The sequence below is a fragment of the Salmo salar genome, chromosome ssa05 (assembly GCF_905237065.1).
Source record: "Salmo salar chromosome ssa05, Ssal_v3.1, whole genome shotgun sequence".
NCBI lineage: Eukaryota > Metazoa > Chordata > Actinopteri > Salmoniformes > Salmonidae > Salmo > Salmo salar.
In genome coordinates, this window is record NC_059446.1 from 21818972 (window position 1) to 21836846 (window position 17875).

Below are 17875 nucleotides of genomic sequence, written 5' to 3' on the forward strand. Positions count from 1 at the left end.
CTGACTTTGTTTGTGTAACGCGACGTGACAGAAACTACACCTCCCATGTAACATCGCGATTCATCGCTTCACTCGTTTCACTGGGTTTCCACAGTTAAAGTCAAAATGTACTATATTGTAACAACTAATGAAAACTAAAAATTGCTTTTGGTCTTAATTAAAGGTTAGGCATAAGGTTAGCAGTGTGGTTAAGGTTAGGTTTAAAATCCCATTTTAATTAAGAAGATAATTTGTAGAAATAGGCGGAGTTTATGACTGTGGTTGTAGTAACTAGTGACAACCGTTTCACTGGGAGTAGTTCACTACTTAATAATCCAGTTTCATGATTCACTTCATTAATAAATAAACTGATTCGCTGTCATGGCGCAATATGCAGCCTGTCCTGCGTTCCAGCTTGGAAGACCTCGATATGATCAGGTAAAGGATATTTTTTTACTAATCACATTGTTATCTCTGAAAAGGGTGCAAAGCACATCATTTTTGCAGATCTCTGACCTGTTCCTGCGAGCGCATTGTTATGCTCGCTGCTTTTTACTTTGTAGCGAAAGTTGCCTCTGATGTCCGCACGAAAAATGTTTTTGTCTTTGTAGTGCAATTTCTCTTTATACTCAGTGTAAATGCATGAAAGTATGCTACTTTCTTGGAATTAACAAGTAGCGGGGATGTGTTTCGGAGTTGATAGCAGGGTTGGCCGCCCCAGTGTAGCTAGATACTGAAGCTTCTTCATCAATGCTTTGCGGACATCCAACGTGGTCTCGGAGCATTTCGTATTATTCTGTACGTATATCCGAGATACTTAATTTAGAAAGCTGTGTTTCATAGAGCCCCACAGTGGAGGTATGATTATACCCATTTTGTGTAGGCTTACCCCTGTGACGTTTTGATAACCATGTAGATCTCTCTCGGACAAGGTGACTTATCAATATATTCGGCTCTATTTACTCTCAGATTTGAAAATGCTAATTACCATCAAAGTAGACCTCATGCAAGACTACAAATCCCGGCAAGCTCCTGACACCTTTGCTAAGAGGATTTGGGTCAATTTAAAACTTGCACAAGACAGTTAACAGAATTGTCAATTTTAAAGAAATGTAGCCAATTTATTCATTACTAAATTTAGCTAACATTTAGATAGTTAATCCAGAGATTCTTACCTTTGCCTCGATTCTGCAGTCTAGTCCAGATCATGGCATTTGTCGTTTTTTTATGATAGCCACATTAGCAGCTAATTAGAATTTCATTTTGAGGAGTTAAATACAGGAGAATATATTGATGAGTTTCACACGGTTATCAAAACGTCACACCAGGGTAAGGCCACACGAAACACAGCCCTTATTTTAAGTGTTTAAAAAAAAAAAATGAATGGTGGAAAAACAATTGGAACCATTTCCTTGTTTGACTGCTAGGTTTTATGGGTATTATGACTGGTACTGTGGTACTTTATGGTATGTATTCATTTGTGGATGTCCATCATCCATTTTGTATGATATGTCAAGAATTACAATTCATATGATATTTTACGAATTACAATTTGTACAATATGTTATACATTTGCATAAAGTACAGCATATTATGAATTTGAAAAACGTATAATATGTTACAAATTCCAATTTGTTGTGATTAACATTAGCTAGCTCTAGGGGTCAGTCAAGTGTTAAGGTTAGCTGTTAGGTTAAAGGATCAGTGGAAGGGTTAGCTAAAAGGGTTAGCTGACGAGATTCGAACACGCAACCTTTGGGTTGCTAGATGTCCACGTTATACGCCCACCCATCCAACTTGACCATCCACCCTCCTTTCATTTTTGCCATAAGTAACCTTCTATCTTTATGTAACCATACCAAATGTAACATTCAAACTGATTTGAGTGTCCTGGATTTATGTTTACTATGTTACATCTAGTCTATGAGACCAGTCTGGGACATCCTATGGCCATAATAATTATAGAGAGGGAGGAGGAGTCTGTCTGCTCTGTCTGCAAGCACTTTGTTTTCAGAATTCATGTTCACTCAATTATTTTAAGTTTTGTTTTACTATTGACAGTTACAGCTGATTTAAGGGATTGTATATCAATTCGCTTTCCTTAAATATTTGTCATCTGATCTGTTCGTTTCCATCTCTGAATTGTTTAATCAAACTTTTTGCAGCCAGCTCCTGATATCAGGGCATACAAACTACAATCTCTGTCTTGAATTAACCTATTGCGCATGTGCGCCCAGCATTTATTACACCTTAGTAGACTGCACCTAATATAGAATAGAACAGCCAAAATAGAATAGCTTTATTCTTACTTCTTATGTGACATCCGGAATAGATTTCTACATTTGTGCAGTTTTATGTCTAGCACAAACTCAAACTTTCAAGAGGGATAAAAAGTGACAATTAAGAATGTAGCTTATGTACACTGAACAAAAATATCAATGCAACAATTTCTAAGATTTTACAGTTCATATAAGGAATCAGTCAATTGAAATAAATAAATTAGGCCCTAATATATGGATTTCGCATGATTGGGAATACAGATATGCATCTGTTGGTCACAAATGCGTTAAAAATGGGCCTCAGGATCTTGTCACAGTATCTCTGTGCATTCAAATTGCCGTCGATAAAATGCAATTGTGTTCGTTGCCTGTAGCTTATTCCTGCCTGCTCATACCATAACCCCAAGAAGTTGGAGGTGGCTTATGGTAGAGAAATTAATGTAAAATTATCTGGCAACAGCTCTGGTGGACATTCCTGCACTCAGAATGTCAATTGCACGCTCCCTCAACCTGAGACATCTTTGGTATTGTGTTGTGACAAAACTGCACATTTTAGAGTGACCTGTTATTGTTCCCAGCACAAGGTGCACCCATGTAATGATCATTCTGTTTAATCAGCTTCTTGATATTACACACCTGTCAGGTGGATGGATTATCTTGGCAAATAATAAATGCTCACTAACAGGGATCCAAACACATTTGTGCACAATTTGAGAGAAACAAGCTTTTTGTGCGTATGGAACATTTCTGGGATCTTTTATTTTAGCTCATGAAACATGGGACCAACACTTTACATGTTGCGTTTTTATATTTTTGTTCAGTATTAGAAGGCTCTTCATTTTCCTAAACAATTTTTTCCCCCCTTCCACCCATTTTAAATATGTTTAGCAAAAAACACTTTAATTTCTGATTTTTGTAGGATATTATGCATCTTCCAAACTTTGTTGGCTAAATCAGACAGTGGAGCTCCTAAGAGTCTGGGTTATCTCATATTGCAATTTCTGTCTGTCCTTCTCTTTAGCACATCCGTCAAAATGTCCATCCTGTGAAGTGATTATGCACTTGCAGTGGTCAACTAGACCGATAATGTGACCTTCACGTTGGCTCAAATTGCAACTCTGTTTTTGGAAACCGTTCACGACCGTTGGCAATTAATGAGATTAAAAGGTCTGTAGCCTCACTTGTAATTGGCCTTCTGTATAGTGGAATTCAGTGTTCGAGGCTAGCCTATATTAAAACAGCTGTGAATGCAATATTATGTTATAAGGAAATGATTTACCTGCTGAAATAGTAAAGCACAAAATCCAAAGAAAGTCTCATTTGTTATCGTCTGGCCATCTTTATTGCCTTCAATAACCTTGTTCAATAACAAGAAGCCAATCAATAAGGGACACTTGCCCCTTCTCTTGGAACCAACCCAATCCCTCACAGATAACTGATGATAGTAATTTTTATCAGGATATTGCATGGCACCAAGTAGTCTCTTCTCAGCGCCAAGAGGCTTAATAACAGTCTATTTAGACTTCCATTTTGCAACCTCTGATGCAATTGCAAAACACAAACAATTTTGTTCATGTGAATTGTTCCAAAAATCATTGAGTCATCCTGCATTTCAAATTTGGAATTTCATCATTACAAGCATCCATTCATATGTCAAACACTGCATTTATCAGTGGGCGATGGACGGTTTCATTTTTTCACAAATGGAACATCCACCTTTTTCTCTGCCCCAAAAACTTTCAGCACAGTAATATGCAGTAACATTTTCAGTTTATTGCATCAAAGCAGTTACAATTAGGCCATCTCGTGAATCAGCATAAATCTCCCTGTCTCTTATTGCAGCTGCACGTGATACATCTCTGCTAGCTGTGTTTTGTATTCTCTGGTGAGCTGAAGCACATGCATAATTAAAGCGGTCTTCTCACATGGAGCCTGTTCTCTTCACCCAGCCATACAAAACAGAGCTACACATATGGGCTGTGAGGACATTAAACAGTCTATGGGCTGTGAGGACATTATACAGTCTATGGGCTGTGAGGACATTATACAGTCTATGGGCTGTGAGGACATTATACAGTCTATGGGCTGTGAGGACATTATACAGTCTATAGGGCAGTGAGGACATTATACAGTCTATGGGCTGTGAGGACATTATACAGTCTAGGGGCTGTGAGGACACTGAATAATGAAAGGATACAAAGATTTACAGAATGGTAGCTACTACGTTCTTCACAATTACATGTCACGAGAGGTTGAGGAGCGTGTTTTAAATTAAAACTGAATATAGGAAAGGTAATGATGGATAAATTAGCTCTCCTGTCTTGCCTTTCGTCGCCTGCCCTTCATAAGTGATAAATGGCTCGAAGGCATCTGACTGAAGCTGAAATGTTTCAGTCCATCTGGTTGCCAAAAAGACTCTTGGCATGCACTGCCATCAGGCCTTTTCAAACTGTTGGCACACAATGTTCAGCCAGGCCCATCTAGTAAGGGGACTGGAAAAGGGGTATGCTTCACCACGAAGTAATGACAATTCTGACTGCGGTGGAGAAAATATGCTCAAGTGAAATGCTTACTTACGAGCCCCTAACCAACAGTGCAGTTTCAAAAAATACGGATAAGAAGAAGAGATAAAAGTAATTAACCTGTTGGGGCTAGGGGGCAGTATTGAGAATTTAGAAAAAAATATGTGCCCATTTTTAACTGCCACCTATAGAAAACACTCTGGATAGAAAACACTCTGAATTTTCTAAAACTGTTTGAATGGTGTCTGTAAGTATAACAAAACTCATATGGCAGGCAAAAACCTGAGAAAACCTGAGAGAAAAAAAGAATTTTGTGGCTGTACTATTTTTTTTAGAATCATTGTTTAATAGATACCACAGTGAGAAAGGATTCATTTCGCAACTCCTACGGCTTCCACTAGATGTCAGCGATCTTTATAAAGTTGTTTGAAGCGTCTATGATCAACAGAGACCGGATGACAAGGAAGGGAAGTTGACCTCCCTGGGATGTCGTCACTTCCATTATTGCCTGCACCTGCTCAATCTTTTGACGCGAGACAATTTTCAAATACGTTTTTCAAGACACAGGAGAGGTCGGGTTGAAACATTACTGATGTTTCACGTTAAAAACGGCTCTAAAGATTGATGCTAAACAACGTTTGACATGTTTGAACGAACGTAAATAGATTATTTTTTAAACTTTTCGCCGTGACTTCCTACCTCCCCCCCCCCCGCCCGCGCTACTTTTGAGTAGCCACCGAAGCGCTAACAACATGGAACAACTTGGAGTTATTTGGACATCAATTATGAACTTTGTCAAAAGAAACCACATTTGTAGTGGACCTGGGATTCCTGGAAGTGCCAATGGATGAAGATAATCAAAGGTAAGGGATTATTGACGATAGTATTATTGAAATTAGATGGTTACAAGATGATGCTAACCTATATAGCCTAGCCTATTGTTCTTAGCACAGCACCCGGTTTATTGCAACTTGTGATTTCCCAGTAAAGTTATTTTGAAATCTGGCAATACAGTAGCATTTACGAAATGTTAAAATATAATTATTTGAATGACAATATTATAATTTACCAATGTTTTCGAATAGTAATTTTGTAAATTGTAACGTTGTTCACCAGAAGCATTTCAGAGAAGAAAAAATCTGAATTTCACCGCTACTGTAAAATGCTGTTTTTGGATATAAATATGAACTTGATGGAACAAAAAATGCATGTATTGTATAACATAATGTCCTAGGAGTGTCATCTGATGGAGATTGCCAAAGGTTAGTGCATAATTTTAGCTGGTTTCTGCTTTTGGTGACGCCTGACCTTGAATTGAAAATGGATGTTTGTACTTTTGTGGCTATGTACTGTCCTAACATAATCTAACTTTATGCTTTTGCCGTAAAGCCTCTTTGAAAATCGAACAATGTGGTTAGATTAAGGAGATGTTTATCTTTTAAATTGTGTAAAATAGTTGATTGTTTGAGAAATTGAAATTATTAGATTTTTGATGTTTTGAATTTCCAGCCTTGTTAGCAATCCCGTCTCGGGGTTCATTGCTAACCTGTAGCCCCAACAGGTTAAAGAGCAGCAGGAAAAAAGAACAATATATACAGGGGGGTGCCGGTATAGAGTCAATGTGCGGGGGCACCGGTTAGTTGTGATAGTACGTACATGTAGGTAGAGTTAAAGTGACTATGCATAGATGACAACAGAGGGTGGTGGGAGGGGATGCAAATAGTCTGGGTAGCCATTTGATTAGATGTTCAGGAGTCTTATGGCTTGGGGGTAGAAGCTGTTTAGAAGCCTAATGGACCTGGACTTGGCACTCCAGGACCGCTTGCCTTGTGGTAGCAGAGAGAACAGTCTATGACTAGAGTGGCTGGAGTCTTTGACAATTTTTAGGGCCTTCCTCTGACACCACCTGGTATAGAGGTCCTGGATGGCAGTAAGCTTGGCCCCAGTGATGTACTGGGCCGTTCGCACTACCCTCTGTAGTGCCTTGCGGTCGGAGGCCGAGCAGTTGCCATATCAGGCAGTGATGCAACCAGTCAGGATGCTCTCGATGGTGCAGCTGTAGAACCTTTTGAGGATCTGAGGACCCAGGCCAAATCATTTCAGTCTCCTGAGGGGGAATAGGTTTTGTTGTGCCTGTTTCACGACTGTCATGGTGTGCTTGGACTATGTTAGTTTGTTGTTGATGTGGACCCCAAGGAACTTCAAGCTCTCAACCTGCTCCACTGTAGCCCCGTCGATCAGAATGGGGGTGTGCTCGGTCCTCCTTTTCCTGTAATCTAGAATCATCTCCTTTGTCTTGATCACGTTGAGGGAGAGGTTGTTGTCCTGGCACCACACGGCCAGATCTCTGACCTCCTCCCTATAGGCTGTCTCGTTGAAGTCGGTGATCAGGCCTATCACTGTTGTGTCATCGGCAAATTTAATGATGTTGTTGGGGTCGTGCCTGAGTGAACAGGGAGTACAGGAGGGGGCTGAGCACACACCCTTGAGGGGCCTCTGTGTTGAGGATCAGTGTGGTGGATGTGTTGTTACCTTCTGTTACCACCTGGGGGTGGCCCGTTAGGAAGTCCAGGATCCAGTTGCAGAGGGAGGTGTTTAGTCCCAGGGTCCTTAGCTTAGTGATGAGCTTTGAGGGCACTATGGTGTTGAACGCTAAGCTGTAGTCAATGAACAGCATTCTCACATAGGTGTTCCTTATGTCCAGGTGGGAAAGGGCAGTGTGGAGTGCAATAGAGACGGCATCATCTGTGGTTCTTTTTGGGCAGTATGCAAATTGGAGTGGGTCTAGGGTTTCTGGGATGATGGTGTTGTGAGCCATGACCAGCCTTTCAAAGCACTTCATAGCTACAGACGTGAGTGCTACAGGTCGGCTACGGGCCCTTTGTAGTCTGTAATTGTTTACAGGCCCTGTCACGTCCGACGAGCGTCAGAGCCGGTGATTCGATCTTAGTCCTATATTGACACTTTGCCTGTTTGATGGTTCGTCGTAGGGCATAGCGGGATTTCTTATAAGCTTCCGGGTTAGAGTCCCGCTCCTTGAAAGCGGCAGCTCTAGCCTTTAGTGGTCACTGTGGGGACGACGTCATCGATGCACTTACTGATGAAGCCAATGACAGATGTGGTGCACTCCTCAATGCCATTGGAGGAATCCCGGAACATATTCCAGTCTGTGCTAGCAAAACAGTCCTGTATCAAATCAAATCAAATTTTATTGGTGACATACACATGGTTAGCAGATGTTAATGCGAGTGTAGCAAAATTCTTGTGCTTCTAGTTCCGACCGTGCAGTAATATCTAACAATTTCACAACCACTACCTTATACACACAAGTGTAAAGGAATGAATAAGAATATGTACATATAAATATATGGATGAGCGATGGCTGCAGTAGATGGTATAGAGTACAGTATATACATATGAGATGAGTAATGTAGGGTATGTAAACATTATATAAAGTGGCATTGTTTAATGTGACTAGTGATACATTTATTACATCCAATTTTTTATTATTAAAGTGGCTAGAGATTTGAGTCAGTATGTTGGCAGCAGCCACTCAATGTTAGTGATGGCTGTTTAACAGTCTGATGGCCTTGATAGAAGCTGTTTTTCAGTCTCTCGGTCCTAGCTTTGATGCACCTGTACTGACCTCGCCTTCTGGATGATAGCGGGGTGAACAGGCAGTGGCTTGGGTGGTTGTTGTCCTTGATGATCTTTTTGGCCTTCCTGTGACATCGGGTGCTGTAGGTGTCCTGGAGGGCAGGTAGTTTGCACCCGGTGATGCGTTGTGCAGACCTCACTACCCTCTGGAGAGCCCTGCGGTTGTGAGCGGAGCAGTTGTCGTACCAGGCGGTGATACCGCCCGACAGGATGCTCTCGATTGTGCATCTGTAAAAGTTTGAGTGTTTTTGGTGACAAGCCAAATTTCTTCAGCCTCCTGAGGTTGAAGAGGCGCTGTTGCGCTTTCTTCACCATGCTGTCTGTGTTGGTGGACCATTTCAGTTTGTCCGTGATGTGTACGCCGAGGAACCTAAAACTTTCCACCTTCTCCACTACTGTCCCATCGATGTGGATAAGGGGTGCTCCCTCTGCTGTTTCCTGAAGTCCACGCATCTGCTTCATCTGACCACTTTTTTTTAATTTGATCTAGTCACTGGTGCTTCCTGCTGTAATTTTTGCTTGTAAGCAGGAATCAGGAGGATGGAATTATGGTCAGATTTGCCAAATGGAGGGAGAGCTTTGTATGCATCTCTATGTGTGGAGTAAAGGTGGTCCAGAGTTATTTTCCCTCTGGTTGCACATTTAACATGCTGATGGAAATTTGGTAAAACTGATTTAAGTTTCCCTGCATTAAAGTCCCCGGCTACTAGAAGCACCGCCTCTGGGTGAGCGTTTTCTTGTTTGCTTATGGCGGAATACAGCTCATTCAATGCTATCTTGGTGCCAGCCTCTGACTGTGGTGGTATGTAAACAGCTACAAATAATATAGATGAAAACTCTCTCGGTAGGTAGTGTGGTCTGCAGCTTGTCATGAGAAACTCTATCTCAGGTGAGCAATAGCTCGAGACTGCCTTAGATATCGTGCAACAGCTGTTGTTTTCAAAAATACAGTTGAAGTCGGATGTTTACATACACCTTAGTCAAATACATTTAAACTCAGTATTTCACAATTCCTGACATTTAATCCTAGTAAAAATTCCCTGTCTTAGGTCAGTTAGGATCACCACTTTTATTTTAAGAATGTGAAATGACAGAATATTAATAGAGTGTGATATATTTCATCAGTGGGCCACAATAAGTTGGGTGAATTTTGGCCCATTCCTCCTGACAGAGCTGGTGTAACTGAGTCAGGTTTGTAGGCCTCCTTGTTCGCACACACTTTTACAGTTCTGCCCACACATTTTCTATAGGATTGAGGTCAGGGCTTTGTGATGGCCACTCCAATACCTTGATTTTGTTGTCCTTAAGCCATTTTGCCACAACTTTGGAATTGTCCATTTGGAAGACCCATTTGCGACCAAGCTTTAACTTCCTGACTGATGTCTTGAGATGTTGCTTCAATATATCCACATAATTTTCCTACCTCATGATGCAATCTATTTTGTGAAGTGCACCACTCCCTCCTGCAGCAAAGCACCCCCACAACATGATGCTGCCACCCCCGTGCTTCACTGTTGGGATGGTGTTCTTCAGCTTGTTTCATCAGACCAGAGGACATTTCTACAAAAAGTATGATCTTTGTCCCCATGTGCAGTTGCAAACCGTAGTCTGGCTTTTTTATGGCGGTTTTGGAGCAGTGGCTTCTTCCTTGCTGAGCGGCCTTTTAGGTTGTGTCGTTTTGTTTTACTGTGGATATAGATACTTTTGTACCTGTTTCCTACAGCATCTTCACAAGGTCTTTTACTGTTGTTCTGTGATTGATTTGCACTTTTCGCACCAAAGTACATTCATCTCTAGGAGACAGAACGCGTGTCCTTCCTGAGCGGTATGACAGCTGTGTGGTCCCATGGTGATTATATTTGTATACTATTGTTTGTACAGATGAACATGGTACCTTCAGGCTTTTGGAAATTGCTCCCAAGGATGAACCAGACTTGTGGAGGTCTACAATTTTTTTCCTGATGTCTTGGCTGAATTCTTTTGATTTTCCCATGATGTCAAGCAAAGATGCACTGAGTCTGAAGGTAGGCCTTGAAAAACATCCACAGGTACACCTCCAATTGACTCAAATGATGTCAATTAGCTTATCAGAAGCTTCTAAAGCCATGACATAATTTTCTGGAATTTTCCAAGCTGTTTAAAGGCACACTCAACTTAATGTATGTAAACTTCTGACCCACTAGAATTGTGATACAGTGAAATAATCTCTGTAAACAATTGTTGAAAAAATTACTTTTCATGCACAAAGTAGATGTCCTAACCGACTTGCCAAAACTATAGTTTTTAACAAATTATTTGTGGAGTGGTTGAAAAATGAGTTTTAATGACTCCAACCTAAGTGTATGTAAACTTCCGACTTCAACTGTACATAGACCGCCGCCCCTTATCTTACCAGATGCCGCTGTTCTTGTCACGGAATTCTAGGACCAGTGGAGATGCGGAATCAGGCGCAGGAGACAGAGGGCCGGAGCAACAGTGTTTTAATGCCACGGTAAACAAAACACAATAGCCGAAAGGCATAGGGCGCTTAAATAAGTCCGCCAGGAAAACGCATTCCCAAAATAAAACACGAGGAAAAGCAGCCCGGCAATAAATCTTACACAGGCCAGCGAAACAGGCCACACACACAACTGTCCTGAGTGGACAATAAACAATCCCGCACGAGAACCCAAACTGAAAATACACACTAAATAACCCCCCACTAAAGACAGACACGAAACAGGTGAGGGATAGACAGACAAAACCAAAAGACACAGAAACATAGATCGGTGGCAGCTAATAGGCCGGCGACGACGACCGCCGAGCGCCACCCGACCGAGGAGGGGCGCCACCTTCGTTGGATACTGTGACAGTTCTATCCTGCCGGTACATCGTATAACCAGCCAGCTGTATGTTGATATTGTCGTCGTTCAGCCACGAATCCGTGAAGCATAAGATGTTACAGTTTTTAATGTCCCGTTGGTAGTTTAACCTTCCCAGTAACTCGTCCAAAGATTGCATGTTTGCTAGCAGCTCTTGCACTGTGTCTTAAGAGTCAACCCACACAGCTGCTCTGTCTTACTTTGTATCCCCTGAACATTAAATAATTGAACTCTACACAACAATTAGCAGGTTAAACACTTTGATTCAATCCACATTAAGTCATGTGAAATGAAATGTTAAGTATTTTGAAGTAGAATTTTGGACAAACAACACGTTAATAAAAAGCGTCTGCTAAATGAGTATGACTAAAATGTATTTAAGCATTCATAAAGTATTCATAAGCCCTACATGACTTTACAAAGCATCTATAAGTAATGTCATACTACAGAAAGGGTGATTATAAAAAGTCCCTACATCTGGTGCTTTGGAAAATGTGGCATAACCCTTTTGTCACCCTTTGCATAACATGGGATTTTCTTCTGGGTGATTTCTGAGCCATGGGCCATCCATATAGGCCTTATTAAAGTGTTTATGAAGGCTTCATTGAGCCTTAAAAGTGATCTTCTTTAGAGTGGGACCAGATTATTGAAGATGTGCCTATGCAACATTAATGGTCTTCAATAAAGTAAAGTATCGGGTGGTTTGAATTTTGTCCTTCTTGGACCCACCCACTGTTAAAAATGAAGTGCTTTGTAACACTAAAACTAGTGACGACTGAGCTGTCACCACCTTGAGGAGACGAAACCTTGAGGAGACGAAACCTTGAGGAGACGAAACCTTAACGTAATGGATGACTGGTGGATCGCATTGAGCCCTGGACTGAAGTTTTGTATGACTGCTACTGCTGACATTAGCAGTCATTGCTTGTATTGTTGTCCCATGAATGTCAAACATAATACCATATTTCTGTAGGTTTTTAAGAATATTAATATGATAAATACCTTACAGATCTTTGAACTGTCTTACTTTATCAATATAAAAATGTGAAAGACCTATTAATGCTATGTAATTTTGATAATCTGAAAAGATAAAGCACTTGAAGTGTGAAAATCATGTTTTGTAATTATTATCCTGGACAAACGTTGTAATTTTTGTTTTCACAAAAATATATTTTCTTGTGTCCTTTGTTTGAGCATAATGCTGTACATTTGACCTTTTGGAATTACTGATTAGTTTATAAACACTGTAAAAGAGCAGGGAATAAACAACAAGAGGAGGGACTCCAATTTACAGTGATGGGAAACTCCAGGAGAAGGGATCTAATTCTGCACTAGACAGGACTGGAAACGCCACAATAGTGTTTAGGAGCTCAGAAAGAGGAAACAACACCAAAAGGCATCTTATTGTGCACTACACAGGACTCGAAATGCCATAATAATATTTTAATTTCACTGTTAGTCTACACCTGTTGTTTACGAAGGATGTGACATGAAAAGTGATTTATTGAGTCCATATTCAGTCTACTTATCTCAAGTTTGAATCAGCACAACAGTTCAGTCCTGAAGACTGTCTGAGTGGACTAACGCAGTGATTTGACAAACAGGAGACCCGGGTTCACATCCACCTTCTCACATGAATGCCCACTTTACACATGTTACCTCTGCTATAACTTCCATAGTTCTAAACGTCTTGATTGTACCATTATTTATAATCTCGCAATGGGCATAGCAACTGTAGCCTATAATTAGTGTCAAAGTATTAAATTCTTCTTTAAAATGTTGATCAAAATATTGGCTGAAAATCACCATCAATCAACAGTTATGCTATAAAAAACATTACAACTGTTTGTATGAGAGACAGTCTGCCAAAACATTGTTTTTGTGTTTTGATCCTGCCCTTTTAATTTATTTTTTAACTTTTATTTTATTAGGCAAGTCAGTTAAGAACAACTTCTTATTTACAATGATGGTCTACCCCGGCCAAACCCGGACGACGCTGGGCCAATTGTGCACAGCGCAGCCCTATGGGACTCCCAGTCATGGCCAGATGTGATATAGCCTGGATTCGAACCAGGGACTGTAGTGACGCCTAAGGCACTGAGATGCAGTGCCTTAGACCACTGCGCCACTCGGGAGTATGCACCATTTTTAAATACACAGAATCACCAAAAAGGGTTTTCACAACTCTCTTAAAAGCACAATTATTCAGATTGAAGAACCACTTTGGGTGTTTCAGAGTACTTCCATTCTGTTTTGAAATACTTATTTACAATGTATTTTCATAACACATACATTTAGTATTTCGTAACACATACATTAGATTTACATTCAAACACCAGATCTCCATTTAGGTGCACTACTTTTCATGGTTTTACTAGACAATGATGGTGTTTTGAGTCTTTCTATTTTAACAGTGCACTCTGCATCACTGACAACGTGCGTAGCTGTTGAAGATGTCCTCTCCCTCTTTTTTCCCCCTGTTATTCTGTGAATGGCTTGCAAGGTTAGCCGACGTAGGCTATGTCAACTGCAGCAGCGCATTTGATCTGTGCATTTGTCAGCAGCAGCACCACAAGCCTCACTTTATGCTTAAGTGAGTACAGAAAAACTGAAATAATGCATCGTAGAAATAATTCACATACACTTTATATGTCTGAACTCGGAATCAGAAAGGATTCCCCAAAATAACATTGGGAGCTGTAGTAGAACGTTTATTCTGATTGGCTATTTTGTGCATTTATCAAAACCCAGTCATGTAGATTGATTTCATATGTGTTATGTTAACAAGATTAGTAGGTAAATCATTCTTCTTGCACAGTTTGAATCAAACTATAATATTAATCTGACTATTCACAATGATCATATTATTGTGTGCATACTCAGTGCTGACCGTGTTCCTATTGGTCAGTATAGTCTCGTAACACCAGCCACACTACACGATAAAGGCCACAAAAATCGGACATTGCCAGAACTGTCGGAGCCTACGACCTCACGTAAAGTACTTAATCGGCAGACCTAGACACTGTCACACTGAACGAGCCAAGACGTCTGGCAGTCGGTAACGACCTAAGAATTTGCCCACAACTTGGACATTTTGTCTGGGATGGCAAAATCGTGGCATAAGACAGCTAAAATTGTACAATCTGCAAAGGCTTTAACCTATTTACAGAGAGATGGGGTGTTAAGATTTGGTATTACTGTATGGCTAGCTCATCAATAATTAATTAGGCTCTTTCTCGCTTCCAGAGTACCTTTCTTGGCCGGCTGAGACACTTTGTAGCGATCATTGACCCCAGCACACTCTTTGTGTCTGAGGTAAGGTACAGTTGAAAACATCCATCCACATATTGTTTTAATACTTCAGCTATAGTTTTTGTAAGAGATACAAAAAAACGTGGCCTTCCACTGACTTTCTGATTGAATGAGACTTGGGAACTGTGGCAACAGGAGAATGCCATCCACATTATACTGTAGATCTGGAATCCAATCTGATAGCACAGGATGGACTTGGAACAGAATTTCTCACACAACAGACAATTTTCCCCACCCCTCAAAGTCCCTATAATTAGCCAAATAATTATAATTATTCGCAAAAAAACAAACAATTTAGACAGGCCCACTGGGCTAGGGATGGACCAGCCCATCTGGCATTTTCCAGAACTGCCATTACCTAGTCCTTCTCTAAGATAACACATTAAGAAGAAACCTAATTACCTACTGTTAATTCTCTTGTTGATTCAAATTACTCTTATCTCTCCAGAGACGATTGAGAGAATGCATCAAACTCCTGGAGGATTTTCAACATGGAACACTACCACCTGGAGTTTCAGATCTACAGGTGAGGTTTTAAACGTGGAACACTACCATCTGGAGTTTCAGATCTACAGGTGAGGTTTAAAATGTGGAACACTCACCTTTAGTTACAGATCTACAGGTGAGGTTTTAAATGTGGAACTCTACCACCTGGAGTTACAGATCTACAGGTGAGGTTTTAAAAGTGGAACACTACCACCTGGAGTTTCAGATCTACAGGTGAGGTTTTAAATGTGGAACACTCACCTTTAGTTACAGATCTACAGGTGAGGTTTTAAATGTGGAACTCTACCACCTGGAGTTACAGATCTACAGGTGAGGTTTTAAAAGTGGAACACTACCACCTGGAGTTTCAGATCTACAGGTGAGGTTTTAAACGTGGAACACTACCACCTGGAGTTTCAGATCTACAGGTGAGGTTTTAAATGTGGAACACTACCACCTGGAGTTTCAGATCTACAGGTGAGGTTTTAAACATGGAACACTACTACCTGGAGTTACAGATCTGCAGGTGAGGTTTTTTCCATAAAAAAGTCATTTGTCAGTGTTACAGATTATTTACAGTGCCTTCAGAAAGTATTCATACCCCTTCACTTTTTCCACATTTTGTTGTTACAGCCTGAATTTAAAGTGTATTAAAAATTGAGATTTTTGGTCACTGGCCTACACACAATACCCCATAATGTCAAGGTGAAAATATATATTTTTGACATTTTTACAAATTCATTGAAATTGAAAAATGCTGAAATGTATTGAGTTAATAAGTATTCAACCCCTTTATGACAACCACAAATAAGTTCAGGAGTAAACATTTGATAAACAAGTCACATAATAAGTTGCATAGACTCACTCTGAGTGCAATAATAGTGTTCAACATGATTTTTGAATGACTACCTCATCTCTGAACCCGACACATACAATTATCTGTAAGGTCCCTCAGTCGAGCAGTGAATTTCAAACACAGATTCAACCACAAAGACCAGGGAGGTTTTCCAATGCCTCACAAAGAAGGGCACCTATTGGTAGATGGGCAAAATGCTATTATTTACACTTTGGATGGTGTAACAATACACCCAGTTACTACAAAGATACAGGCATCCTTCCTTACTCAGTTGCCAGAGGAAGGAAACCGCTCAAGGATTTCACCATGAGGCCAATGGTGACAGTTACAGAGTTTAATGGCTGTGATAGAAGAAAACTGAGGATGGATCAACAACATTTTAGGTACTCCACAATACTAACCTAATTGACAGAGTTAAAAGAAGGAAGACCGTTAAGAATACAAATATTCCAAAACATGCATCCTGTTTGCAAGAAGGCACTAAAGTAATACTGCAAAAAAATTGGCAAAGCAACAGTAGCGACGCATGGGTAAAATCACAGGGGAAGCCAATTCAGGAAAAGGAAGGCGTATTACAACTTATGTGTTGTGATAATTGCGTTGTTTGCTCTATAATTAGTTCATATGCCTTGATGCTGTGTTTTTATTTATTTATTTATTTATATATATATATATATATATATATATATGCCTAAGGCTGAGACAATAACAAGACAGTGGTAGAATACATTCAACCACACATTTGTTTCATTACAAAACCGGAGAGCAAAATCTGTCCGTGAAGTCCACAAAACATGTTGCATGTAACAGTTACATGACTTACAGCATGGTCAAGCAAGGTAATGTTTCGGACTACTAAACAGCTATTGATTTAGAACCATGGAGAGTTACCGGAAGTCACAAAGAAAACAGGAGCTGCCTCGACTATTCCAGCACCTTTTCAACTTCAACATTTCATCCTCTAATCACCTCTGCTTAGTCTAATCCAGTGACAACGAAAAGATACCAAAAACGATTTAGTCCAATCAATGTAAGCTAAATATGATGTGGCTGTGCATGGTACTGATTTCTCTCTGTCTCTCTCTCTCTCTCTCTCTGTGTGTGTGCTTGCATGTAGAATAAAAAAAACATGTTTACTCACCCTACTTGTAGAGAAACGCCAGTGCCATCCTCTTCATGTTGCCTAAATGGTCTATGACTATGTCATACAGTACACGCTTTTAGTTTTTGTTGTCCTAGGCTACCTGGCTAAAATAGTTGCTCGCTAGCTTAACTTCCTTTCATGGGCAACGATACGCCAGGCCAGTTAACATTAGTATTCTACATCTAGCTACATGTTGAACTTCCATCCTCTCAGGCCAGGATCACAATGTATGGTTGGATCAGAATCAGCATTTTAATCATTGCCCAGTACAGAGAATTAAGTTAAACCACAAGTCCAAATCTCCATCCATGGTTAATTTAGGAAAGGGATGATTTTAGCTAGCTAGCCACCAGAGGACAACAACACAACGAGATGCAACAATTCAAGTTTTTTTTCTATCAATAATGACGTTTTGGCTTGTGATGTAATTGGTCTGAAGCCAAATCCAAACTGACGTCCCTTGACCCTTTTTTAAATTAATTTATTTTTATTTTTATTTTTTTGTGTGGCAGGACCATTCACAGCTGAGATTACTCAGTTTAGCTCAATGCTTATTGGCTTATTTGTTCGTTTTTTTTTTTTAATCAAGGGAGCCCAAATGCTCGCTGGCTTCCCTTGCATACAATGCTACGGAGGCAACAATGTCATACTCTTTCTGACCAGACAGCTTCAGATAGATACCTTACACATACTGAGACAGAGAAGCGCTGTTTCGTTTGCTCTGATGCTTTCTCCGGTAAGATACATTCAGCAGCCTCTTGTGAATTGATGGAAATGTA

At 40.3% G+C, this 17875-nt stretch overlaps 1 protein-coding gene across 4 annotated transcripts in view; it reads left to right on the top strand.

The window, feature by feature from the left end:
* The first annotated feature begins 271 nt into the window (after positions 1-271).
* LOC106604472 (sideroflexin-5) overlaps positions 272-17875 on the top strand; it is a 30123-nt gene continuing 12519 nt past the window's right edge. Inside the window, exons 1-4 of one of the 4 annotated variants that reach the window (XM_045717982.1) lie at positions 331-417; positions 13807-13891; positions 14545-14613; positions 15059-15136. Coding sequence is in view for 2 of the 4 variants with exons in the window: in XM_014199112.2 (XP_014054587.1) it covers positions 361-417; positions 14545-14613; positions 15059-15136 (204 nt within the window). In the remaining 2 variants the exon portion in view is untranslated. Of the gene's footprint in view, positions 418-13806; positions 13892-14544; positions 14614-15058; positions 15137-15545; positions 15574-17875 lie in introns of those variants that run through there. The other 3 variants (XM_014199112.2, XM_014199113.2, XM_045717983.1) reach the window with 3 other exon arrangements.